The 24,083-nt window shown below is 42.6% G+C and overlaps 1 protein-coding gene across 5 annotated transcripts in view; it reads right to left on the bottom strand.

Annotated features, from left to right (window-relative positions):
* Positions 1-19,873, bottom strand: part of CADM1 (cell adhesion molecule 1) — a 288,701-nt gene extending 268,828 nt beyond the window's left edge. For all 5 annotated transcript variants that reach the window (XM_044997064.1, XM_044997065.1, XM_044997067.1 and 2 more), the window contains exon 1: positions 19,721-19,873. In XM_044997064.1, coding sequence (XP_044852999.1) covers positions 19,721-19,838 — 118 coding nt within the window. In that variant the 5' untranslated portion in view covers positions 19,839-19,873. The remainder of the gene's footprint in view (positions 1-19,720) is intronic.
* Between the last annotated feature and the right edge of the window lie 4,210 nt (positions 19,874-24,083).

Genomic DNA, 24,083 nt, shown 5'->3' with positions numbered 1-24,083 from the left:
AGGATTGAACTCACAACCCTAGGTTTAGCAGGCCAGTGCTCAAACCACTGAGCTATCCCCCCCTAAGACAGCTAGGCCTGAATTGGCATTTTGGGATTATATTAAAAAAAAAATTAAAAAAATCAAATGTCTGAAGGTTCCAGAGCAAAGGATTTACAGTTTGGTGTACTCAAATTCTAAATGGAGAATTATGATTTAAAGTCTGTTAAATTTATTTATATTATCTCTATGGCTTCAAATACAGGTCAAACGGATTAGATTTATTACCATTTCTTTTACAATATCGAATTCATTCCTTAAAGCATAGAAATACACTTCTTGCATCACTGCACACATCTGTTGACTACACATCTGCATTTCAGTAGAACTTGATATGGTACTGCAACACTGGACTTCCCCATACACTGTATTTAAACCGACTGCTATAAATGGGATACAGGAGAACCTCAGCGTTACCAACACCTTGGGAATGGGGCTGTTCATAACTGAAATGTTCGTCACTCTGAACAAAACGTTATGGTGGTTCTTTTAAAAGTTTACAACTGAACATTGACTTAATACAGCTTTGAAACTTTACTAGGCAGACGAAAAATGCTGCTTTCCTTTTATTTTTTTAAAAAGGCTGTTTAACAGTATTGTACTGTCTTTGCTTCCCTCTCCCCATCTCAGCTGCTACCTGATTGTGTACTTCCAAATGAGGCGTGTGGCTGAATGGTCAGTTTGCAACTCTGGTGCTGATAACTCTGAGGTCCTACTGTATGTGATTAGAAGTTATTCTTGAGATGTAGAACCCTCTTGAGACAATTCCCAACCAAGGGATTGTCACTGTGTGGAAAACAGCGTGTGTCCATTTTGCAAACGTTTAGCCAACATACTGGCCCGACCACTCGTATCATTTGTCCCAATTAGGATTTTATACCAGTTATAAATTAAAAACCCAATATGAAAGTTGAGTGTCTCCTCCAGGGATTGAGGCATGACGCTTGATTCGTGGTTTAAGTAGTTTTCAGCACTTTGTCTTACATTCATTCTGATTAAGCCAGTCACAAATCCATCAGCAAATTAACGATACAACAGTCAAAAATTATATGTTGCTCAGAGAAAGAACTTTTTAATATTCTGGAAATGCATTCTGGCAGAAATATAAAAAACAACCCTTCAGATCATATTAAAATCACGTGATCCATTATGCAGTATGCAAACTGTGATAGTGTTATTTATAAAAATCAAATACAATAGTTCATGAATACTGAAAAAAAATCAAATGCCAAGTTAAATGAAAAATTTCAAACAGACTAAGGAAATTTGATCATAAACCAAATAGTCACATGAAATACCATTCCATCATCAACTTTTTAATTACCAATTGATCAACATGTAGACAGTGTAACAGCTTTCAGCTTTTAATTACTGAACTATCAAAATCCCAACCAAAAAAAGCAATCTCCAGAGATGAAACTGTAATGCTTGATTATTCATTGCTACATAATGAATGATTTGTTTTTAAACAAGATGTCAACTTCCCTATGTAATCCATCTGGATTTATGACTCTAAGGCCTATTCTGTCCATACGACTAAAATCTTCACGTATCATCTCTCTTCCTCTTATCACACCTAGACTTCCAAATAATTTATCAATACTGGATGGAGCCTTAGTTCCAGCAAAGAAAGTAAGTGTATCGTCGCAAGCACTGCTTCTATTTCAAGTGTCTCACTGTTTCAGAAGTTAGCCACGTTGGGGGGAGGGAGGGAAATCAAGGCTGAGCAAACCTCACAGTTTTGAGTTTTGTTCATTTAATCTAAGCAATGCGATTATGACGCTGAAGAACTGGGGATTGTTTGTGTCATTTAACAGCATGGCAGTGTGTCTGGGAGAGAAAGCAAGCACCCAATCTCTTTTACCAATACACTCAAGTCAGCCAACTGTATTATAAATCACTTGTGTCCAAATCTCATTTTGTCATACCACTCTGACCAGCACTGTAGTTCTACAACGTCATTTACAAATTTTCAGCCCAATTCAGCCAAGTACCTCCCAAATCCTAGTGAAGTCAAAGCTTGTGGGTCCAGTTTCCAGATCTGCCACTAGCCAAATGTGAATGAGAATCACCAGGAAACCACTTCATTTTCTGTATTTCGACGTGCCCACCTGTAAATGGGCACAATACCGCCCTCAGAGTGAACACGCTTAGTGAACAGCACTAAGGCAGTTCAGAATTAACTGCATACACACAGTCAATATAGTCAATTCATTCTCACTCCCCGCGCACTTTTAGATACTAAGCAAGCCAATGCCATACGTTTTCATTTTTTACTGGCCTAGAACAAAAGAATCCAAAGTTCACTACCAAGCAAGGTTTCATACAAGCTTTGCAAAACACTGTCTACCTTCTGGGACAACAAAACACCCAAATAATCCTTTGCCAAGACCATGCCTTGCATGCAGAGGGATATTTTCTAGGAACGTTCATGTGGTAACATCAGAGGCCTAAACAGACATCAAAGGCATTCTGGAATGAATACCATAAAGGCGTAATACAATTACTACTGCTTATTAGTCAATTAAAAAGCTAGCAGCAAAATCACATGTGTGTCCCTTTAACCCTGCTGGTATCTATTAATGTGTCTCCCATCTATTGCTCTCTCCATATGACCTCACGGACATCCTTCATACACTCTGTCGCCAAATCATTACCCTATTCAGTGAAGAAAGGGAAAAATTTGCTCCAAGTCTTCTCTAAAAAAAACAAAACCTGCTGCTGCCACAAATCCAGTGGCCCTGAAGTTAAGATTTTCCTGATAAATATATCAATGCAATACAACCACACCTCGGATTTCATTTCTATATGCAAGCCACAAGCTCAGTGCTCTAGTTCCCTTGGGAACCTACTAGCATGCATAGCCTGCACAAATTTAAAACATAAGAAATTCTGTAATCAGCCCACAAGCTGTAAGCACTTGTGACAACAATATCCATCAACACGCTCACCATATTTACAACTAAATCATGGAAATACAAGCCAGTTTTCCTGTGCATGCTGTTAATCTGGACAAATGAATGCTAGATACACCAAAGGACTAAGCCTACAAAACAGTGTGTGGTGAATAAATAAAACAGATTGCATGCTGATGTGAAATGGTTAAAATCGATACAAAGGGCACAGAAGGAAGTCAACAGGAACAATTCTTGAAGTGTTCAGTGACCTGCAAAATCAAACAACATGAAGGTCTACTTTTATCAGTATTCTAAGCTGTGCAAGCAGCACCTTCCTTACGTGCTGCAGTTTTTAGTAGCTGCAGCTTCTATTCCAGAAGGCCCATATGTTTTCCTGAAAAATAGATGCGAATTGCTTCAATATCCAGCTAATGCTGTTTACTCTCTAGGCACCTTTAATTCCTTAACGATACCAATTTCAGAGGCATTATTTTCACTAAAATTCATTTTTGATAGCTTTTAAGTTGTCAAAAAATTACCCTTTGGCAAGTTTATTCACATATGACTTTTTCCAAAGGTTTAGGTAAGAGATTACCTAGCCAGTTTTCTATTAACTAAGCTTTGAAAAATAATATTTCTTTAAACTGATTTTTTTGCACCCAACCCCCATAAATCAAGTTTACTAAAACCTCAAAAGTATATTGGGCTTACATCTTCAACGAAGACCAATGCCTTAGATGTGGGTCAAAAAATGGGTTTAAAAATAACAGTTGTGTTTGAAAATGTCCTAAAGGTTTTCCTTTCTCAGTGAATTTAGTGCTGGTGAAAGGTGCAAGATTTGACAGCCTTCAGCACCTTCTCTTAAGCTCTGCACATTGAAAAACATTTCTCTTGAATTTCGAGATGTGACCCTTACACACCGGAGCAGTCTTCCGTGATCCTCTTGGAAGAAAGTCACATGACATGTTTAAATATCCTGTCCTAAGAAAAGATCAGTTGGCCAAATTGAAGCTACTCCTTATCTGATTGCAGGATTTATACTTGTTAATGTTGAAGACTCAAGAGCCTAAATTTAATTCATTTTGGTTATTTGGACTTTTACAAACGATAATAAAAGAGTGCGGTCATCCAAAGCTTATGGCAGCCTTGACTATCTTAAAAATACACTTAAACATACCTACCAAATCCTCCACATCAAATCAAGTAACCCAGCAGCACCATCAACTTAACAGATTATGCCAAAGCCAGGCCCACAGCACTGTCCAACCAGACCTCTGTAACACAAGCAGATGAGACCCTCTTCCTGTAAAAGGCCAGGCCCCTAATCTTGAATTAAATCATCAGGAACCAATACAGCCCTGAAATACCTGTAATCATTTTTGGGGATAGGGGAAGCCAAAGGAATCAGGACCAACTACTATCAAGGCAGCTCCCTGGTTCCAAGTTTCCGCCTGGCTGAGTAGAAAGATGCCTAATGAGTTTTTCCTCCCTGAAGGTGGTATTCCCACTGCTTCTGGGGCCAGGCCAATGTTCATGGCTTCAGGTTCTGACAAAGCCCCTTCTCCCAAACTAAGCACAGTCCCCACCCCGCTTCACCCAGAGGGGGATTGTGGGAAAGCACTGGCAAATATGATCTAGAGAGGATTAGGACTTTAAGGGCTGAGCTTCCCAGACAGAGTCTGGAGTAGGGTGCTATGTTACGTGCAGCCCATTGGAACTAAACAGGTAACAAAACAGAATTCTCCCAAGCACCTTAAGCACTGAGCGATTACAGACCACTACAGTAAGCACAGCTCCGCTGAAATTATTCTGGCAGGGACTAAGAGTTACCCATTGTACCAAAGCTAAGCAACTATTAACATCTGCCAATTGGTAACAGGTGCAAAGCGTTATTTTAAATACAGTCAACAACAAAACAGTAAAAATCCCAACATATTTTGAGCAGAGAACAATTTCAAAACACTTCCTATTCAAAGTTTATGAAAAGAATCCAAAACAAAAAACCTACATATAAAATTCCAAGAGCATAAAACCTGTGTGAAATTTCAGACTGGAAGACCATCCACGTGTAGAAAAAAAACAAACACAGAGATGTACATCTCATTTTAAGTCTGTTCCAGAATGCAACCTTCATTATGGCAGCACTGCTGTAATTATTAATGGAAGCCAGGTTACCTTTTAATCCACTAAAAATATATAAACAGGAGCAGTCTTTAAATCTGCACTAAGGACATTCACTAGGCAAGTCTTCCCAGGCAGCTCTCCCCAATGTGTCTCATACTCCGTATCTGCAACACTCCTGCTCTTCCAGGTGACATACATACCCGAATGACTTGCTGAAGGAATTCGTCTTCATTTGAGACCCAAGATAAATTTCAGCCCCGATCCTCAACACAGTAGAGTTAATGCGAATCCACCTATTCTTTCTTCTTTCTTTCCCTTTGCATTGTGGCATGCACACTTAAATCTCAGTGTGTTTCAAAGTTTATTTTGGACTTATTTTTAAGTGATCTGACACCTACACTCTGTTAAGTCATTTTTATCTATGGGAGAGGAGAGAATTTTTTTTTAATTCCCCATGCAAGAAACATAAGAATATCAAGGGGCAATAAATCATCTAAGGAAGCCCCTCTCCTCACACAGGAATCACACAAATAGACCTATCCAGCATCTACACAAGAAATGCTATCCAGCTGCAAAGCCCAGAGGAAGACAGCAGTATTTAACATGGCATATGTGGCTCACAATGTTGTATTGTGTATTTATCTGGTTGTGTTAGCATACTTAACAAGAGTCCATTTGCAGAAAAGAGGGCATGGCTGAGAGATTCATTATGCAATGGGGCACTCAACAGCCTCCTGGGGCAATTTAAAAGCCACATCATTGGTTCTGCTATAAACCCTCCTTTTTATTAGGCTCAAATTATATTTCTGTTTAGCAATAAATGAACTGGCTAAAAGTAGGTGTTATATTTCTCACCCACACTAGGTTTTACCTTTGCCCTTCAATATCTCAATGTAGTTGATATTACTCTGCATTTTCTGTCCATTGCCAATTTTATTCCCCACTCCAGAACTTACAATCATCTACCTGCTCTTTATAGTTCGTGGACAGCAACTGACAGTTATGGATTTTTTTTTTAAATGCATGAAATTTGTACATCCTGTTTAAAAGATTATGTAAAGCAATTCAGAGTATTTAAGAACTTTAAATCAACTTAAAAGCAGTTACTGTGGACAGAGCTCATGAGGCTCAGCTTAAGAGTCACATTAACCTGGCAGGAAAAAACTATTTAAAATGAGTAATGTTTCTTTCACATTTCACTCACTTTCAGCATCAGAAGGAGAAGGGGACAAGGAAAGATCACGTGTATTGGCATGAGATGGCAATCATGTAATCACAACCTTAGAGATATAGCTTCTTAAGAACTAAGCAAAAGTCATTAATCTGAGCAATGGGTGAGCTATTAGAACACTGAGGTCAGAAAGGATAATTCTTCATATCAAGTTAATTTCCTCCTTAAGAGATTTCTGAAGTTTTGCAAGTAATAAAATAGTAGTGAGTAAGCAGTAAGATAATGCACCAGCCTCAACAAAAGATTTAAAAAAAGACAAAAAAGGAGTTAGGTAGAAATATGGCAGAGTTCATCCATCTGGGGTAAATTTTGGCATTAATACTGGCCAGAAATTAGTTGTATCACATAGAAGGGAAGCTGTGTGCCACTTGTCCCAAGTCATGCTATGTGCAAGACAGGGCCATCCGTCCATCCTTCACATATTAGCCAGAGTTGGAGTCCACCCATTCTCTCCTCCTACATTCCCCACATTAAAGAAACGTAGGGTCACCTACCACAGGTGACGTGAAGTTTTGTGTAGATGTTGGAGAGTTCAAGAAATGCCAATGACATCTCAGCATGATGCCATATTAGGCCTGAGTTAAACTCTCACTGCTCAACTGCAAATGAAATTTGCAAATTTAATTCCAGACCCCCTGCTGGCTAATATGCACTAAGGAACCAGACACAGTTTCTCTGGACTTTGCATATCATGCTAAAAACTAGGGTGACAAAAATTAATCTGCCTAAAGAACTGGAGTTGCTATTAGGCTGACCTAGATTCCCACTGCTATCACAGAAGCATTTCCTACACTAATCAGCTTTTTGTTCGGTTTTGTTTTGTACCCCACCTCTTGGGAAAAAAATTGTGCTTACTCCAAACAATCTAATCCAACTGCTCCACAAGAAGACTGAAGTTCAATAAAGCCGACATTCAGTCAATGAAAAGCATTAACAGTTCTGATGCTTGTGAATCCGCTTTCTACTTAACTCTGTAACCCCAAAAACCCTAATTAGACAGTGTTCAGAAAGCAATAGTAATGCTGAATGGCACTGCTCAGTATTAAGCAGCATTATGAAATTACTCTCAAGTTTTTTCCCCCCTTTTCCATTAAGACAGGAAGATAGATGTGGGCATGAATGTTTTAAAGAACTGCTGACACCTCAAAAAGTGCCATACGTTCTATTTAGAAACAGCTTGCATAGTACAAGGAATCTCTTCTCCCTTCATCTCAGTTACAGATAGTCTTTTTTTAACTCACATGGTTTTTGGGGGGTGCTTTTAAAAGCTCACCCACTCCTACAGTTGGTCATCCACTGAAGCCTTTTGACATCACAACCATGTTCATATTACCAATTACATGTCAGAGGTTTGCGGGGGGGGAGAGCAGGATCACAGAAGCAGATGAATTTAAGAATCAGAGCTTGTTTTCATTCGAAATCTCACAACAATAAGAGAGACATACACAAAAGACAAGCCAGAGCAGCAATTCTCTAAGCAGGGATATTTTAGAGCTTAACTGTAATGAATCCAGTTAGAATTGGCTAACCTTTTCATTGACTCAATGCACAAATGTTATATCCTGTACATTAATATACAATGATTTTACTCAAGAAATGAGATTTGTCTAACGTCAGCTTCCTGTCTTCACTGGCTTATTGGTGGCATCTTATGAAAGAAATGCTTAACTGAAGCCACAACAAGACTACTTGAATACTCCTCTCATAAAGCAGCGTTCCCAAAAGCAAGCAGTCCTATCGGCAACGTCCACCAAGAAATACCATTTGACATCACGTTATGCTTCAGGAAAACAAAGTATTGGTCTTTCTTCTAAAAACTTCAACCAATTGAGCTAATCCATATATAATGCTTAAGCAAATACAACTGTGTAACCGAAGACGCCGTTTTACATCTGCAAAGGAAACACTGACAAGACGTTGAATGTTCTAACGCTATACAACATTGCAAAGAGTAAAACTGCTGGCAGTCTATGTGCCCTCAGCAGACATAATAGAAGGTCAAACAAATGGAAGTTCATGTAAAAGAGACAATGTTGGTGAATAAGCTATAAATAACAAGAGCCACTAGCCTTTTCCTCCCCAATTCAGCTCAGTCATATCGTTTCAGCTACTGTTTATGGATGAAGAGCGACTGTTGCCCAAAAGTTATATCCCATGATATATTATGGCAGCTGAGGGAAAAAATAGCTTTTTTAAAAGCCACATGCCTTTTCAAGGTCACAGATATATCAGTGTCACTAAACGCATTTAAGAAAAGGATTACAGCAATAAAAGGTGGCTAGTGCAGGTTCTACCTCTACATTCAGAGTTAGGTACAAACCCCAATCTACTCCCAGGATATGGATTAAAGTGGAAAAAAAGTCATTCGTTTCACCTTTATTTTAATGTATTCACCTCCGAGCTAACGTGAAGCAAAACCGTTCTATTTAACAGGAGATTGTTTGAAGGCAAATTTACTTTCTGGCCTAATTGTAGCAAAATCTTATTTAGCAATAACTCCAATTTTAGAGATTAATACCACAGATATTTTAAAGGGCACATTTTCCTAGGAGGGAGGCTGCCTCATTTAAAAACCAAAAAAGCAGCAACAAGCCACTTCTCTTGCTCCATCCTATTACTCTGATCTTTTGATGCTGTAGACAGACTTATTTCTAATTACTGAATGGAGGTGGGGAACAGTCACTTGATGCTTAACATTTCCTCATTTCAATCATGCTTCTTTCTGAGAACACACATGCTGTAGATACCTGGTACAGATGACACTTCGAGGCCTCAGATGCCAGGCAATGGAAGAGGATGCTTTTGTCTTCTAGCTCATGGATAGAAATTTAACCCAAACTGCTGAGGAGCAACAGTCCTCAGCCAACCACTATTCAAATTAATGGTGATTTGGGGAAAGCGTGCCAACTTCTATGCAGATGTCTCAAATGGAGCATATTGTCTACCAAGTGATAAGAATTATAAAGCTATACTTCTCGGCCAGTTAAATGTGCTGTTCTCAAATGAAATCTGGAGAGCTCTGCCCAGGTCTTCACTCATCTCAAGGTTTATGTTTTGCATTAGGGTTTAGGAAGTTTTGTTTTAATGCACAGAAAAAAACAAACAAACAAACCCACAGAAGCAAACTTTCAAACACCTAGTAACAGCTTGAAGGATGCAATTTAAGTTCTATTCTGGATGAGTCCTTGTCTCACAGATGCTTGGTGCTAGAAGGGGATACAAAGAAATCTGAGCTGTCTGGTCAGGTTTTAGCACATTGGCAGAGCTACAGTCTGAACCCCAAGCGCTCTTATGTCCATCAATACCAGTGACTGAATTCTGAGTACAGAGGGCTCACTTCCATCCCAGGAGAGGTATACTTAATGCCCCTAAAGGAAATCCAATCCCCTGTAACTCAGTGATACTGGACTCGCCACCCTTGAAGATTACCACTTACTATTACTTGTGTTTCTCTAAAAGAAAATGCAGAAATACACCTTCCATCACCATCTCCTTGCGTAGCTAGAATCAGTAATTGTTAAGAGCGATGCAATGACCAGACTGGTATTCTAGCTCTTCGGAAGGAACCTCTGTAATTCCCCATAGCATTATGTGATATATGTGACTACGGCTCTGGAGTCTTAAGGCAGGACGTGCGCTTTTTCTCCATCTGACTGACTTCATGAAGAGTCAAGGAGATCCAAAGCGATCTCAGTGATTTCTTCCTTCAGTATTATTCCCCTGCCCCATTCATAAGTGCGTGCTTGGGTTTGTCGAGGAGTGGGCTGAAAACAGTGGGTGTGTTTAAGGAAGTTTAATACAAATCAGTTACAATGCTGATGTTTAGGCATGGACTGTGGATGTAGCAGCAACGCCTTGTGATCCTAACTCTGCAACTGTGAATATCTTCTCTTTGATGGGGATCGGAAAGCTCGAGAAGATGGTTTGTTTTTTTCTTTTTTTTAAAACAGGAAATGCACTTTTTGGAAGAACCTTCCATCCTGGTAACTCCCTACTCCCACTTTGAGACAAGCAGACCATGCTTCGGTACTGTAAGTGCAATGGTTGCCCCTGCCCCAACATCTAGCCCTGAAACACTGTATTTACCCGTGACGAATCTGGTTAGGCTGCACTGCCACAGAGAACAGAAGGTGAAGAAGTGTAGACCAAAAAAAAAAATCCAGTTTCTCTAGCTAATATAAGAATCTCTTCTTCCCCACCCCTGAGGGAAGCTCAACATGTGACTCACTGTTCCAGACGTCCAATAAAAACAGCTGTGAAACAGAAGTTATTTTACAATAAGGAGAGTGTTGAATTACCAAGAATTACCCTTCAGAGTTAAGGGCCAAGCTGTGGAGAGACCAGACAACGTGGAAGGCAAGAGAAAGCAGTTTACACTAGTAACTTGTGTTTGGGGTGGCTGGGGTAATAGATTATGCATGCCAATCGGCACATTTTCAGAAATTGTTACACCGGGAGCCTTTGGCCAGGGGCATGGTTAACACTAATCCGACACATTTTAGTAGCCCCTTGAGGTACATCCAGACAGCATTCCTAGGAACGGAGGTCAACCCACCCATTACATAAGGAGGAATGTTATGATCCTACTGGACACCAAGCGTTACTGTAAAGCAAGAGCTCTTGACTTGCCGGTGATACAGGCCAATCTTCTTCTACAATCTCCCATAACATTCATAATAAAAACTAATGAATTACAGGTTCATTTTATGAGTAGAACTAGAGCCTTGTCTTTTCTAGTATCAGCAATGGTAGCTGGTAACCTCTGAAAGTGGGTAAAAAAAAAAGGAGATAAAAAAGGTCAGCTCACAGCTAGTCTATAGTATTGAGTAAAGATGTTGTATCGAACTGAAAAAACAAAACTAGACAAGATCGTGCAAAGCCCTCTCCACTGAAAATTGGTGAGGTGTTTCTCATTCTCCTAAAGCAGATTAATTTGGTACATGGCAGCTGTGGGTATTAATGCAACTGCCAAACGGAGGTGTCAAAGAGGTTCCTCTCATCTTCAAGATGTTGTACCACCTTCACATGGTAGGAACAAAGAAGGGAAATTCACTGTCACATCAGATAATCTGTACCTGAGTGGTTTCAATCATGTACAGCTAAGGTCTGTTTTCCCTTCAGTATGTCCACTCAACTTCCACTGGCATTAACAGAAGACCTGGAGGGTGGACATCTTATTGTCCAGAAAAAAAAAATCATAGATAAGATGTTAGAATGGTAAAACAAGTCAAACTGCGCTCACAAATGCCATTTCCACTTATCCTGAACCAAAAGCCTGAGAAAGTTGCTTACTGGCTACGGCTAGTATTACTGCAATACAGAAAAGGGGGATGGAACTAACCATGTCAGAACATGGCACTTGGGCTAAACTAATCTGGACGTCTTCAGTCCAGAAAACAGGCATTTAGGCAGCTATTTTTAGTCACATAGAAGCAAGAGTTTCTACTGAAGTCAGACAATAAGCTCTCCCAATTAAGTCTCCAGTACCTAGACAATATGCCATTTCTTCATTCCCATTGTGCAGGAGTGTAAAGATGGCATTTTGTATCTCAGTATTGAGCTCCTAATAAGACTGGTTTTCCGATTTATGAGTTTATCTTGAGAACTCAACATTCTCAGGGAATTTCCTTCACTAAAGTTCTAGTCAAATTACAGTTTTTATGATTTTGTTTAAAAAATGTACTGTACATGTACAATAAGAGTTGGTCCAGCAGACATTCTGACTTATGTGCCACTACATGCTTGAGCATTGTCCTTGACTAGCAGGTTCTGGCTATATTTTACCAGAATTTCCCAGTATGCTGCAGTCCCCCAAGGCAGGCAACATCCACACACAGCAGCAGCTGAGTGAAGGGTGGAGTTTGGACCCAGCCATGAGAGCTGGTTGTGTCCACAGGAGGAGTTTGAGACAGGAAGAGAGACTAACCCAAGCCACCTTATTCACTGGAGAAACCCCACATGCCCTGCCATGTGGCCTACTCACCCACTCCTAAAAGTCAGAGATTTGCACTCACTTTCAGCTGCTGCATAAAACAAGTTGGTAAAAGATTTAAAATGCAGCACAACAAGCCAGCCCAGCAAACTTAACCGACTGGAAAAATAATTGGTGAGGGCCACGTGTGCACAAACCACACATGTATCCAAGTATCAGAATGGGACCTACCATATCCACTTGTAGCTTCTAGTTGAGGAGTTCCCCCAGAATGGCCAGGCTTGACTATTGTATCTGACAAACCCCATCTGGAATATCAGATTCAGGCACAGCGTCCACATACACACCCAGTTCAATTTACTAGATTAACTCCGACGGACTAGGATTCACCAGGGTAACCAACACCCGTCTGCTCTTCTTAGAAACATGGCCCCACTGTTTCAATTGTAAACTTGTGACCAAAACCTCATAATGCTTTGTTTCCAAGGAAAACCTGCAGCATGTCAAAAAAACTACCCCTCCCACACACCCATGTTCTCCCCACCTCTTCCGACACAAGTCTGAAGCCAGCTGCACCAAAGTCTCTGAGCCAGCCCTGGAAGACCTTCAAAGAAAGTTCTGCAGTGGAACCTCCCATTAACCATAAAAGCAGCTGTTGGCTGGAGCATGCAATTAAACCAGTTACTTTTTCAGAGCTTTATGAGATTTAAACAAGTAGGTACCATTTGTAATTGCAACATTCCAGCTAAATTCTCTCCCTTTTATTGCAGGTTTCTGAACAAAGACTGTTTATTCAGTGCTGGTGGTTCTGCAACACTGGAGAATTGTATACAATGCTCCACAAGGAAATGACTACAGAGTTTTCTGTGTAATGTCCAGTTACACAGAGAAGATACAAGCAAAGCTGGACACGTAATCTGTATCCCTAAACTACTGCATAAATGTTTACTTATGTGGCTAGAATCCAGCCAGACTGAATGCTTTAAATTTACAGTCCACTTGCACATAGGACGTTTTAGAAGTCTGGTAAAATCATATCCCCAAAAACAAAAGAAGGTGCCTAACTTTTGTATACAGTTAGAGAAAGAGTTCTGGGACACCCTGAAACATGTTTTGCTCAAAATGAAAGACATCAGGGGGAGGGATAGCTCAGTGGTTTGAGCATTGGCCTGCTAAACCCAGGGTTGTGAGTTCAATCCTTGAGGGGGCCACTTCGGGCTCTAAGGCAAAAATCAGTACTTGGCCCTGCTAGTAAAGGCAGGGGGCTGGACTCAATGACCTTTCAAGGTCCCTTCCAGTTCTAGGAGATAGGATATCTCCATTAATTTAAATGTAAAGACACTTTAAAAAGGTAAATTACCAGCATCTGCAGGGAGTCAGTGCCAAACACCCTAACCAGAACAACATGCACAAGCATAATGCTACCAGAAAGTTACTAGGAAAAGTTATTTTTAAATCAACAAAACAGGCTGGTAAGAGCACTTAAACAGTCTGAGGAGGCAGCATGCCTGCTCTAAAACAAAAATGGATTCTGGTGGGCATGGCCTCAGACACACAAGGTCTGATCCATTTTTAGATCCAGCATTAGGGCAGAGACAGTCTGCCTACTGCTGCCCCCGTGTACCATGTTCAGAAGTCTGGCACAGCCCAACAGCACTAAGCCATCTTTATTTACTGAGTCAGTTGTTTCATGTAAAGTGTTTCTTTAATTACACAACCAAACAAAAGTCAAACACAAACACAAACAGCAAAAGATCAACACTCGAAACTGATGAAGACTGCTTGAAGAAGGAACATATCTATGCTCTGGCTAAAGGGTACAACAGCCTCCCCAAAAACAAGAGCAGCAGCAGCTCTTCCTGAGTTATATAGTTGTGTCCAATATTGTCACTAGTTAATTTAAAACTAATTAGTGAGATGAAGGTGCTAGTGACTAGCCCCCATTTCACCATAGCTTGGGTCCGTGAAGCCTAGATGATTGGTATTATTCTTCCTGTCCTTCAGAAGAGGTCATAGTAATCCCACTGGTGATTAGGTTCCTAAACCTAATGTCATGCTTACAACCAGGGCTCCACCGCCTTGAATGAGCCCATATCACAACCAGAATGGATAGTTGTATTTTCTTTGCCAGCTTCTCCTTTGCAACTTTACTCAAGTGTTTGCATATCATGCAGAACACTCAGAGCCAGAAACTCTTAGTATATTTTTTCATGCCAAGTGCTCAGCTCAGTCCCAGTGAAACACAGTGGATAGTAAGATTCGCCCCCCCGTCCCCCACCCCCCTGCTTGCAGACAAAGGCTCCTTACAATCTTGCTCTATATTTACAAGAGTCTGCTTAACCCATATTCTCGGTGGGATTGTTGACCAGTCACGTTAGATCACTGACATCTGAGCAGATCTTTTTGCTGGTCCGTTGCTTACAGGGCTTATCTATCCTGGCTAAGATGTAAAACTCAAGTCCTGACCCTTCTTGTCATTAGATATCCCACTGCATTCTCTTACAAGTATAACGGTTAACCCTGATTTGCAGCGTTGTTGTAGCTGTATCCGTCCAAAGCTATTAGAGACACAAGGTGGGTGACGTAATATCTTTAATTGGACCAACTTCAGTTGGTGAAAGCTTATCTCTTTCACCAATACAAGATATTACCTCACCCATCTTGTCTCTGTTAACTCTGGATGTCAGACAAGATTCCAGTTTGGGCAGTTATACTCTGCCTCGCTAAATTCCCCCGGTGGTTTGAGTTGTTATTCTGTCCAAACTACCATGTAGTGTATTACTGTGCACTGTTACACAGCTGCTTGTTCCATCCCAGGGCTGACTGCAGTTCAGTGCTAGCTGAAGTCATTCCTGTTTTCTTTTCCCATTTCAGGGAGAGAAGGTGAAACTTACTTACGCGTAAAGCACTGACACCATCAGATGAAAGGTGCTGAAGAAATACGCAGATTCATCATGGCATTAGACTATTTTATACCAAGTTTTAACACTGCCTAGCCCTATACCAATTACCGTGCTTGACTCATTCAGCACAGCCATTACAACATGCTCCAAAGCACACCCCAATTATAGGATTCAACCAAGACAGTCAGATACAGCAATATCACCGTATTGTACCTAGCCAAGCACTGCAGAAAGGACCTATTTAACCCTAGAGTTAGGAGACAGACAGGCACGCAAAGCTATGCAATTATTACCAAACAAGTATTTACTACCATGGCATGGATTTTCTTTCCCGGACGTACTTAAACTTCATTATTGCATATTAACTGCGTTTAAAGGTGCTAGGGGGAGGAGGGAGAAGTGAGGAAAACATTCCTGGGGTTTTAAGAAAACTTGACATAAATTCAGCCAATGGAGAGTGTCTAGTGCTTTACCCCTTGCCTCGGATAATCAGACTTGTAGTGGAGATTAATGACCACCAGGCTCCAAGTAGCAAATTATCCGTTCTGCAACAGTTACCGCTGTATGGTGCTCTCCAGTCTGTCAGTGAGTAATGCCCAATGTACAGGTCAGTCACATCCCTTTTAACTGAAGAACTGCAGCATTCAGATCCCTCATTTTCATTTCTTTTCAATTGCTCCTAATGCTGCAATATTTTAATTCAGATTGTTATGTCTATTAGCTGGGCTCCATTTACCCGGTTTGCCATGTAGTAGCGCGGTACGAGCCTTCCGTTTAATAAAAAAGTTTTTTTTTAAATGGTGATTCTAAGCAGGAGATGAGGCATTAAGGGTTTGAGATACATAAAGAGGGGATGAGCAACTGTGTATTCATGGCCACATTATGAAAGCATTTTTATTTTAGCTCGAGTATTGTTTAGTGATCCAATTCTCCAGCTCCAACGACTGAACAATTCACTATGCGTGAAACTAAAATCTAACAGGTATGAGCAGGAGCGCAAGAGAACTCCATGACCCCATAAAACCAGAGCCCATTTTACAGTGTCATTTTTGAAAAGGACAAAAATCCATCTGGCAGCAAAACGTCTTAAAAACCATGAACACCATGCAGTAATTGCATAAATACCTGAGCGTTTGAACATATTGAGTGTTGGCCTCTGCCCACTGAGAGTCATGCCAAAGTGACATCTCTGTTTCCCTACCCTTTTTAAAAAATCAGCCAATGGCACATTCCCTTCCTTTCCCACCCCCCCTCATCCCTCAACAAGCAGGCACTTCCATCAATGGAACAGCTGAGCTAAGAGGAGGGACTGGAACTCAAATTAGCACTTCCTCCAAAACAATGTGTTTTAAAATGGCACATTCATAAAGTAACTGCCATTGACCTAACTGGTACGCAGGCGGCACGGGATGGCGGCCTTGCTCTGGAGAGCATTCCTCGCTCAAAGAAGGTATGTCAAGTCAGAATAATGAACTGAAAGTGACACCAGTTTTCTTCCCCCACTGCCTGACCAAGAGGGCCACTGGGGAAAACATGTACAACATACATATGAATAAAGCTCTTTGTTGGAAAGAACTGCCTGCTCTTTTATTCTCCACCTCCCCCTTTCGTATTAGTTAAATTCAAAAGATCACTCAATGACTCTCTTGTTCCTCCAAAATGTCCCAGTCAAATAACGCTAGCTCCTCTTGTCACACAAGTCAGTGAATGAAGCCTTGTGCGTCTCCAGTGACACACTGTAAATATAAAGTGGCATTAATGAGGGATATTTTATCAAAGCCAGACGCAAGTGCAAGTCCCTCCTGTGGCTATTCAGTTCAATGCAGAAGAAACGCAACAATAGCTAGGCAGCATTTGGTAGAATACGTAGCCCAGAATAGAAGCTTGTCAAGCCTCTGCAAAAACACTGTGGCAGAGTACTGCGGAAGTTGCCCCAAATCACCCACAAAACTGTCAGCTGAGATTCCAATTATAGCTTGAAGTTAAATCATGCAGCTTCCCTGTAAAGCAGGAGCAATTTTAAAGAGCCAGAAAGGCTTGGGCAATCCCATTTTGGCTGAATTAAATTAACATCCATTTAATCCAAAACAATCGCCATGGGAAAAGCATCTAGTCTGAATGAAAGACAGATTATGTTACATTGAAGTACTCATTTTAACAAGGCTCCTATTAGCCACAACAGAAAAGAAAATGGAAGCACGTAAGTTCTACTTCGATACCAACAGGTTTTCGACTCTTCACTACAGACTTTCTGGCTTCCCAATTCATCATCGGGGTGTCCTCTCTCAGGCTACACTGACAGATGCCTGCCTTTGCAGCATATGGCCCAGACTTATTTAGCACTTTCAATTACAACAATTCTACGAACAAAGAATTATAGAACACACACAGAAACCAATTACTTTTAAATGTGAACACTACTTGATAGCCAGTCAGACCCATAAAATACACAAGAGCAAGAAGCTGCTTCCATGGTAACCAGTAACAGAATTTTCATGTCACTGACACGCACTGTCGAGCCCACAATTCCTTCTTTACTAGTCACTATATATCCCCTTTTAAGAACAGCAATTTCATATAGCAAAATATTTATAAATAAAGCAGTTACTATTTCCACCACTCACTCAACAAGCAGGCTGAACACTCAGATGTAGCCCATTACTTTACTCTCCATAAGCAACCCTATGTCTCTCTCATTTTTGGTCTAAAGGAAATATCTGTGCCCAACAGTCTCGTCAGCAGCCAATGTACTGTTTCCTCTGTTGTTCACCAGTTTCAGATCCTCACGTGCACCCAGGTTTTAATGACACAGGGTCTTTCACAATGCAGTAGTCCAAGGATGCTCTTTCAGGAATATTTTATTAAGATCATCAAAACTTGGACATCACAAAGAAGGAACCTCGAACAAATCCAGGTTTGCCAAACCAATTGATCTACCAACCCATAAATTAAAGATTTAGCGATTCACACAAAGCTTTCAGTGGAAGAAAAATGAGACCAAAAATCTCATTTTATGCACCCGATACACATTTAGTCTATAAAATAAATGGCTTGGAGGAAATAGAGCACTTTTTAAAAATGCTTTGCATGGAATAATCCTCTCAAGGGCTTGACCTAGCACATTAGGATTTACTCAGCTGCATACTATTTACATAATTGTGAAAATAACTGGTAAAACCACAACATCAGAGAGAGAAATGCTAGAAGACTTTCATAGCAGCCAAAGAACAACCTTCAGGCCACAATACAGCTGCATTCTTTCTGATAGGGCAATTTTATTTTTTTTATTTTCTACTTGTTGCTGCTGATGTAACTGTCATCATGGGTTCTCTGCACAAGGGATGTTCAATCTGATCTATTCCACACATGTATTTATTTAGGGAGGTATGGGTGAAAAGAAATCAGCAAACAGCATTATCTGAAGCATTGCAAAGAGTGATCTGACGGTGAAGTGATTTGTCTCTCTCCCTTTTGTTATTGAAAGCAAATACTGCCCTCTTCATTTCCAATCTTGCCAACACTCACAGCCGCTGCTGCTGGAAGAGAAAAATGTTTGCAATACAGGGAAGGAAATAAAATCCCCTTCTAGTTACAAACACGGAGCTAGCCTCTGTAACAGCAGGGCTGGGAACGGGAGCTAAGACTCGAACTAGTCCTTCCAATCTCCACATCCCTGCAAGATTTAGAGAAGCAGGAGGCTCTACCGGAGTCTGCAAGCCCAGGAGGCGGCAGGCTGGCTGGATTCAAAACACTGATAGGGGCTGAGGTTTTTAATTCATACAATCGCTGCCTGCCTGGCTGCCTCCCGGCTCGGCCGAAAGAGAGGAAAGGGGGAGAAGAAACCTGCCCCCCACCCCAAGCCCCTGCCCCCCAGCACGGCTGCTGAAGGGAGAAGCGCAATGAGTCAGGGCCTGGGGTGGGGGGGAAGAAGCAGAAGCCGGAGCCGGAGCCAAGTCACGGGGGAGCAACTTCTGCTTTGGAAAGCCAGGCAGAGGGGAGCTGCAGCCAGCCCCGAGAGTGGCCCTGCCAGGGGGCAGATGGGGGGGGCGGGGAGGGAGAGAGCCCTGCTGGGGGGCGCAGGGGGAGAGCTGGGGGGCGGGGAAGCCGCAGGGGTCCAGCAGGAAAACTACAAGGGGGAGTGGAGAAGGGGAGCTCTAGGGGCACAGGAATAAAGAGGGGGCGATAGGGGATGCAAGGGAGCGCTATAGGGAGCACTATGGGGGAGCAGGGGGTGCGGTATGGGGGGTGCAGCACGGAGCTACGGGGTGTAGTATGGGGTCGGGGTGCAGCGGGGAGCTACAGGTGTGTAGTATGAGGTTATGGGGTGCAGCAGGGAGCTATGGGGGTGCGGTATAGGGGTGCAGCAGGGGGTTAGGGGGGCGCAGCAGGGGGCTATGGGGTTTAGGGGTGCAGCAGGGGGTTTAGGGGTGCGGTATGGGGGTGCACCAGGGGGCTATGGGGGTGCGGTATGGGGGTGCAGCAGGGGTTTAGGGGTGCAGCAGGGGGATTAGGGGTGCGGTATGGGGGTGCAGCAGGGCGCTCTCCCCCCCCACCCCGTCGCCGGGACGCCATGGGGCCGGAGCCCCCCCCCTACCTCTGGGGACGAGCGCGGCGGCGGCGAGCAGCAGCAGCAGCGGCGGCAGCGGGAGGATGCCGGGGGCCCCGCCGCCGCCGCGCCCGGAGCAGCCGCTGGGCTCGGTCCGACTCGCCATGTCCGGGCACCTGCTTCGCTCTGCCAGCGCCGCCTGCACCTAGCGATCGAGCGCCCGCTAATGAGATGCGCGACGTCACCGCGGGGCGGGGCGGGGCGGGGCGGGCTGGAGTCCCGCCCCTCTCGGCGCCCGCTGGCGGGATGCTAATGAGCCCCGCCCTGGCCCCGCCCCGCGCTAAGGGAACGGGGGTAAAGTCTCATCGCCGGCCTGGGGCGCAGCGACGCTGGGAGAGGTGAGGCTGCTGCTCGCCTGAGCCAGGGGTCCGGGGTGGGGAGGGAGGCAGCTGCCACACACCTCCCTCTGCCCCCACCACCCGGAGCAGCCCCCCATCTACCCCACACACACACAGCACCTGGTGCAGCCCCCACCCCCAGATCCACCTGGGGCAGCCCCCCTGCTTCCCTACCCCCCCACTACACCCTCCCCTGTACTGCAGGCCCCCCCAAAAAACCCTGCAGCCCACCTCTGCCTGCATCCCCCCTCCTCTCTAACCCCCTTTCCCTCACATCTTCACGTCCTCCCCCCCATGACTCTAACCCCCCAACCATTCCCCCACCCCACCCATGCAGCCCCTCTGTTAAACCTACCCCCTCCTTTGTGCAAGGATCGCTCCCCTCCCCATGCTGTAGAGCTGCAGCCTTTAGAGCAGTATAGGGTCACTCCGTAAAGCAAGGAGGCTGTGATGGCTTTAGCACGAGGTGGATAGTATCAGAGGCAGGCAACAGCTCTAGGACTTAGTCCTAGGCACTTTCAGAGCCCACACAGGTATATGTTTTTACACTTCAGCTCATTGAGCCTTAGCACACTTCCTCCTCAGAGCAACCCATGGTCATTATGGTCCCTCAACTCACACCCACTGTGGACACACTTAGATTGATTTAAAACTGGTTAGAGAAGTTGCTACGTGTAGAGGTGCAAAGTAAATGTAAGGTAACCCACTACAAGCTAGTGTTAAAGTCACTCAAACTATTCTCAGAAAGTTTTGCTAATTTACCTAAAATCTTTATTAAAAACCTACCCACTTTAAGCTTTAGCTACCCAGGGAAGTATATCAATTATAGTGGTTTAACTATAATTGATTATAATGGTCTATGGATACATTTCAAAGTGAAAGTGGCTTTTTTCAGCTTAGTTTAACTCCCTTCCCCCACTCAATGTAAACACTGAAAAAAGCCACAAACTGCAATAAGACTGTCTAAACAGGATTATACCTAAAGGCAAAAATCTTCAGGCAAAATGCAGATTTAGCTACACCAAAATGTTAAAAACATAGTATATTTGGATTTTGGCTGTAGCTTAAACCATTTTTTTCCTTTGAAATTAGTGTTAAAAATTCTTTTCCTTTTATCAAAAAAGTTAAGCTGTTAAGATCAAAATGGACCATTTAGACTGTCAAAACAAAATGTTTTGTTCAACCCAAAACTTATGAACTGCCAGTGAACCAAAAGATCTGGTACTTGCACAGCTCTAATTATACCAGTGTAATTTATTGTTTTAAATTCACACCTTAGGTTACAATGAAGCAGCTTCCCCATGTAGGCAAAGCCTTAGTTAAACTGGTGCAACACTGTGTTTACACAAGCCTATTGGTAAATGGGACATAGGAAGGGAGGACACATGGATTCTGTGCTAACCACAAGCCCCACAATTCTTTTACATCTCTTGAATTCAGCATCAGGCATTACTGACTATGGACCGAATAGGCTGCAATAGCATTAGCAACAAGCCACAGTGGCATCTTTGGCAGTGGCTAAGTCCTTTATAACAACTAAACACTCAATTCCTTGCCTTTGTTCAGTGTACTATCCCTCACTATGGAGAGTGGAATTTAGCAGTGAATTGCATGGATTATCCAATAGGGCTTTTAGGATGTTACAATTTACTGTCACAACATTTACATTCAGGGTGTGGTTGCTGGGGATTTGTTTTTGTTTTATGAACTGAACAAATCCTTTTTAAGTACACAAGAAAAATATTTAAAAATCTCCCCCCTAAAAAAACAAATAAGTGGATGTTTTTAAACAAATTTCTTAGTGCCTCTGGTTGTATAGGGTCTTTTAAAAAGAAAAACCCTTTGTTACCTGTCTTAAATGGTATCAAATGCTTCCATTAGGGTAAAAAAAGCGATTTAGGCAGAAGCTCTCTGGTTCCACCTTTGAAATTGGATCCTATTGTTTAAGGCAAAGTAAGAAGGGAGGAGGGACACAGAAAGGAGGAAAAAGCATAGCTCAAGATAAGAAAATGCACCTTCTGTCTCTAATGTCGGCAATTCAGTTGCTAAGAAAAAAAAATCAGACATAGCATACGGCTATGACTGATTAATCTGTCCATGATTCATAGTTGAGAGTGTAGAATTCATGTTAAGAATCAATTGTAAGAAATAATAGTAAGGGGAAACTATACAAAAATGTAAATCCTGCTGCTTTAAAGACAGATTGAGCTCGACTCTTAACATTTCTAGCCAAGGACAACTGACATGCAAACCAAGATCCTGTCATCTTGACCCTTTAGGCTTACTAAGGGGTAGGAAAGATCTGAAGAGAATTTGCAATGCTGGATTTTTCAGATAGGCTATTGGGAAATACCTTCATAGCTAGACAGGAGATGTTAGCCCATAGCAGGGAGGCCAGCTACTGAACAGTGGGCAAACACTCTCACTCTTTACCAGGCTGGTGCACCTGATTATACATTACTCATAAACACTACCAGGACAGCAAGGTGATCATGAGCTCTCCCACACTCTCCAGTACCAGTGAAGGGACACAAATTATAAAGGATTTGGATCTGATGGGGGAGGAAAGAGGCTTGGTCTTCACTGGAGAAGAAAGGTGCATTTTCAACCCACTAACTAGCATGCGTTACTCACAGGATTAAGAGACAGGCCATTGTAGTTTTAATATATTCACTAGTCAAGTTGAAACCCATGGGGAAGAGAGCAACACAACACATGAAGCCAAAGATCTAGCCTCCACTGGCAGTGCTTTCCAGGAGTCAGAACACACCCTCTAGACATTTAAGGCCATTTTGAGAGAACTAACCCAAGCTGCTCAACTCTTGGTGAATTTCAGAATAAATCAGAAGGGTCTGCACAACATACCTACTATGATTTTCCCTTCTTGATTTTGTCTTTCAGCTCAGTTGTCTTGGAGTTTGATTGTTTTGAGGTGAAGTGGCTGTACTAAGACAAACCTTCTGGCCTCTGGTGAGAGGCAGTCTGGGGAAAAAAAAAAGACGTGACCTGCCCCAGAATACCACATTGAAGTGTCACCCAGATATTGATTGCAGTCAGTTGAGACACAGGGAAAGCCTGGGGACTACAAGCAACAGTAGGAATAGTCAAAGGTTACAACATGCAGTTAACCACTCTGGGACCTTGTGAGCTTCCACTGAAATCAAGCTGCTCAGGCATCAGGTTTAGATGGACCCCTGGTCACAGTAGTGTTACACAGAATTGTTCTGGTTGGCTAATCTGGACTCATTAGAAAGAAGGCAAACACAGTAAAGGGGTAGTAAAAAAAGGCAGAGTAGGAAACTGACTATGGAGGAGGCAGTAGTAGTAACCTTAGGTTCACAATTTAGGAGTTGCTCAGTGCAGTCATTACTGTCATCTTTCTCTCTCCCCCTGAATGTATTTTATGATCAAAACAAAGGCAGCCAGGAGTAAGATGATGCAATTGAGACCATGAGGTGGATGCTGGTAAATTCTCCAAGTTAATAGGTGTTTGATTCCCCACTAAAGAAACACACAAGATGGGTGGCAACATAGTCCCACTTCAGTACACCAACCAAAACAAGTATTGATGGTCCACATAGGTGCATTTCCAACCTTAGCAGGTTGGTTTGTTCTTGTAATGATCCTACCACCCCATCAGGAGCCCTCAAAGTTCCTAAATTAATAGCTGTTTAGTTCAGATAACTCCATTTGCGTAATTCCTTGGACTGTTCTATGTTTCCATTCAATCAAACTTTTCTTCCACCCCCACATCTCATCCCTCCATCCAACTGCTCCCTGAACAGACTCTAAGCTAAAGTAACCTAGCACCTTTCCACTCACTTTGGCCAATGTAAGGTGTCAGACAAAGGCAGGAGTCAGTTTATGGGCATGAGGAAGGGCCTCCCAAGGGGGTGCCATGCATCCACAGTTCTTTTTAATTTCTGCACATTTGACATCAGAGCATTACACACTGTATAGAACAGAGTTATCTCCTTGGCTCTTCTAGGCATGAGGGGTGCGGTCACCTCTGG

The sequence above is a fragment of the Mauremys mutica genome, chromosome 22 (genome assembly GCF_020497125.1).
Source record: "Mauremys mutica isolate MM-2020 ecotype Southern chromosome 22, ASM2049712v1, whole genome shotgun sequence".
Lineage (NCBI taxonomy): Eukaryota > Metazoa > Chordata > Testudines > Geoemydidae > Mauremys > Mauremys mutica.
The sequence above is the reverse complement of the archived record's forward strand: the minus strand, read 5'-3'. Positions and strand labels throughout refer to the sequence as shown.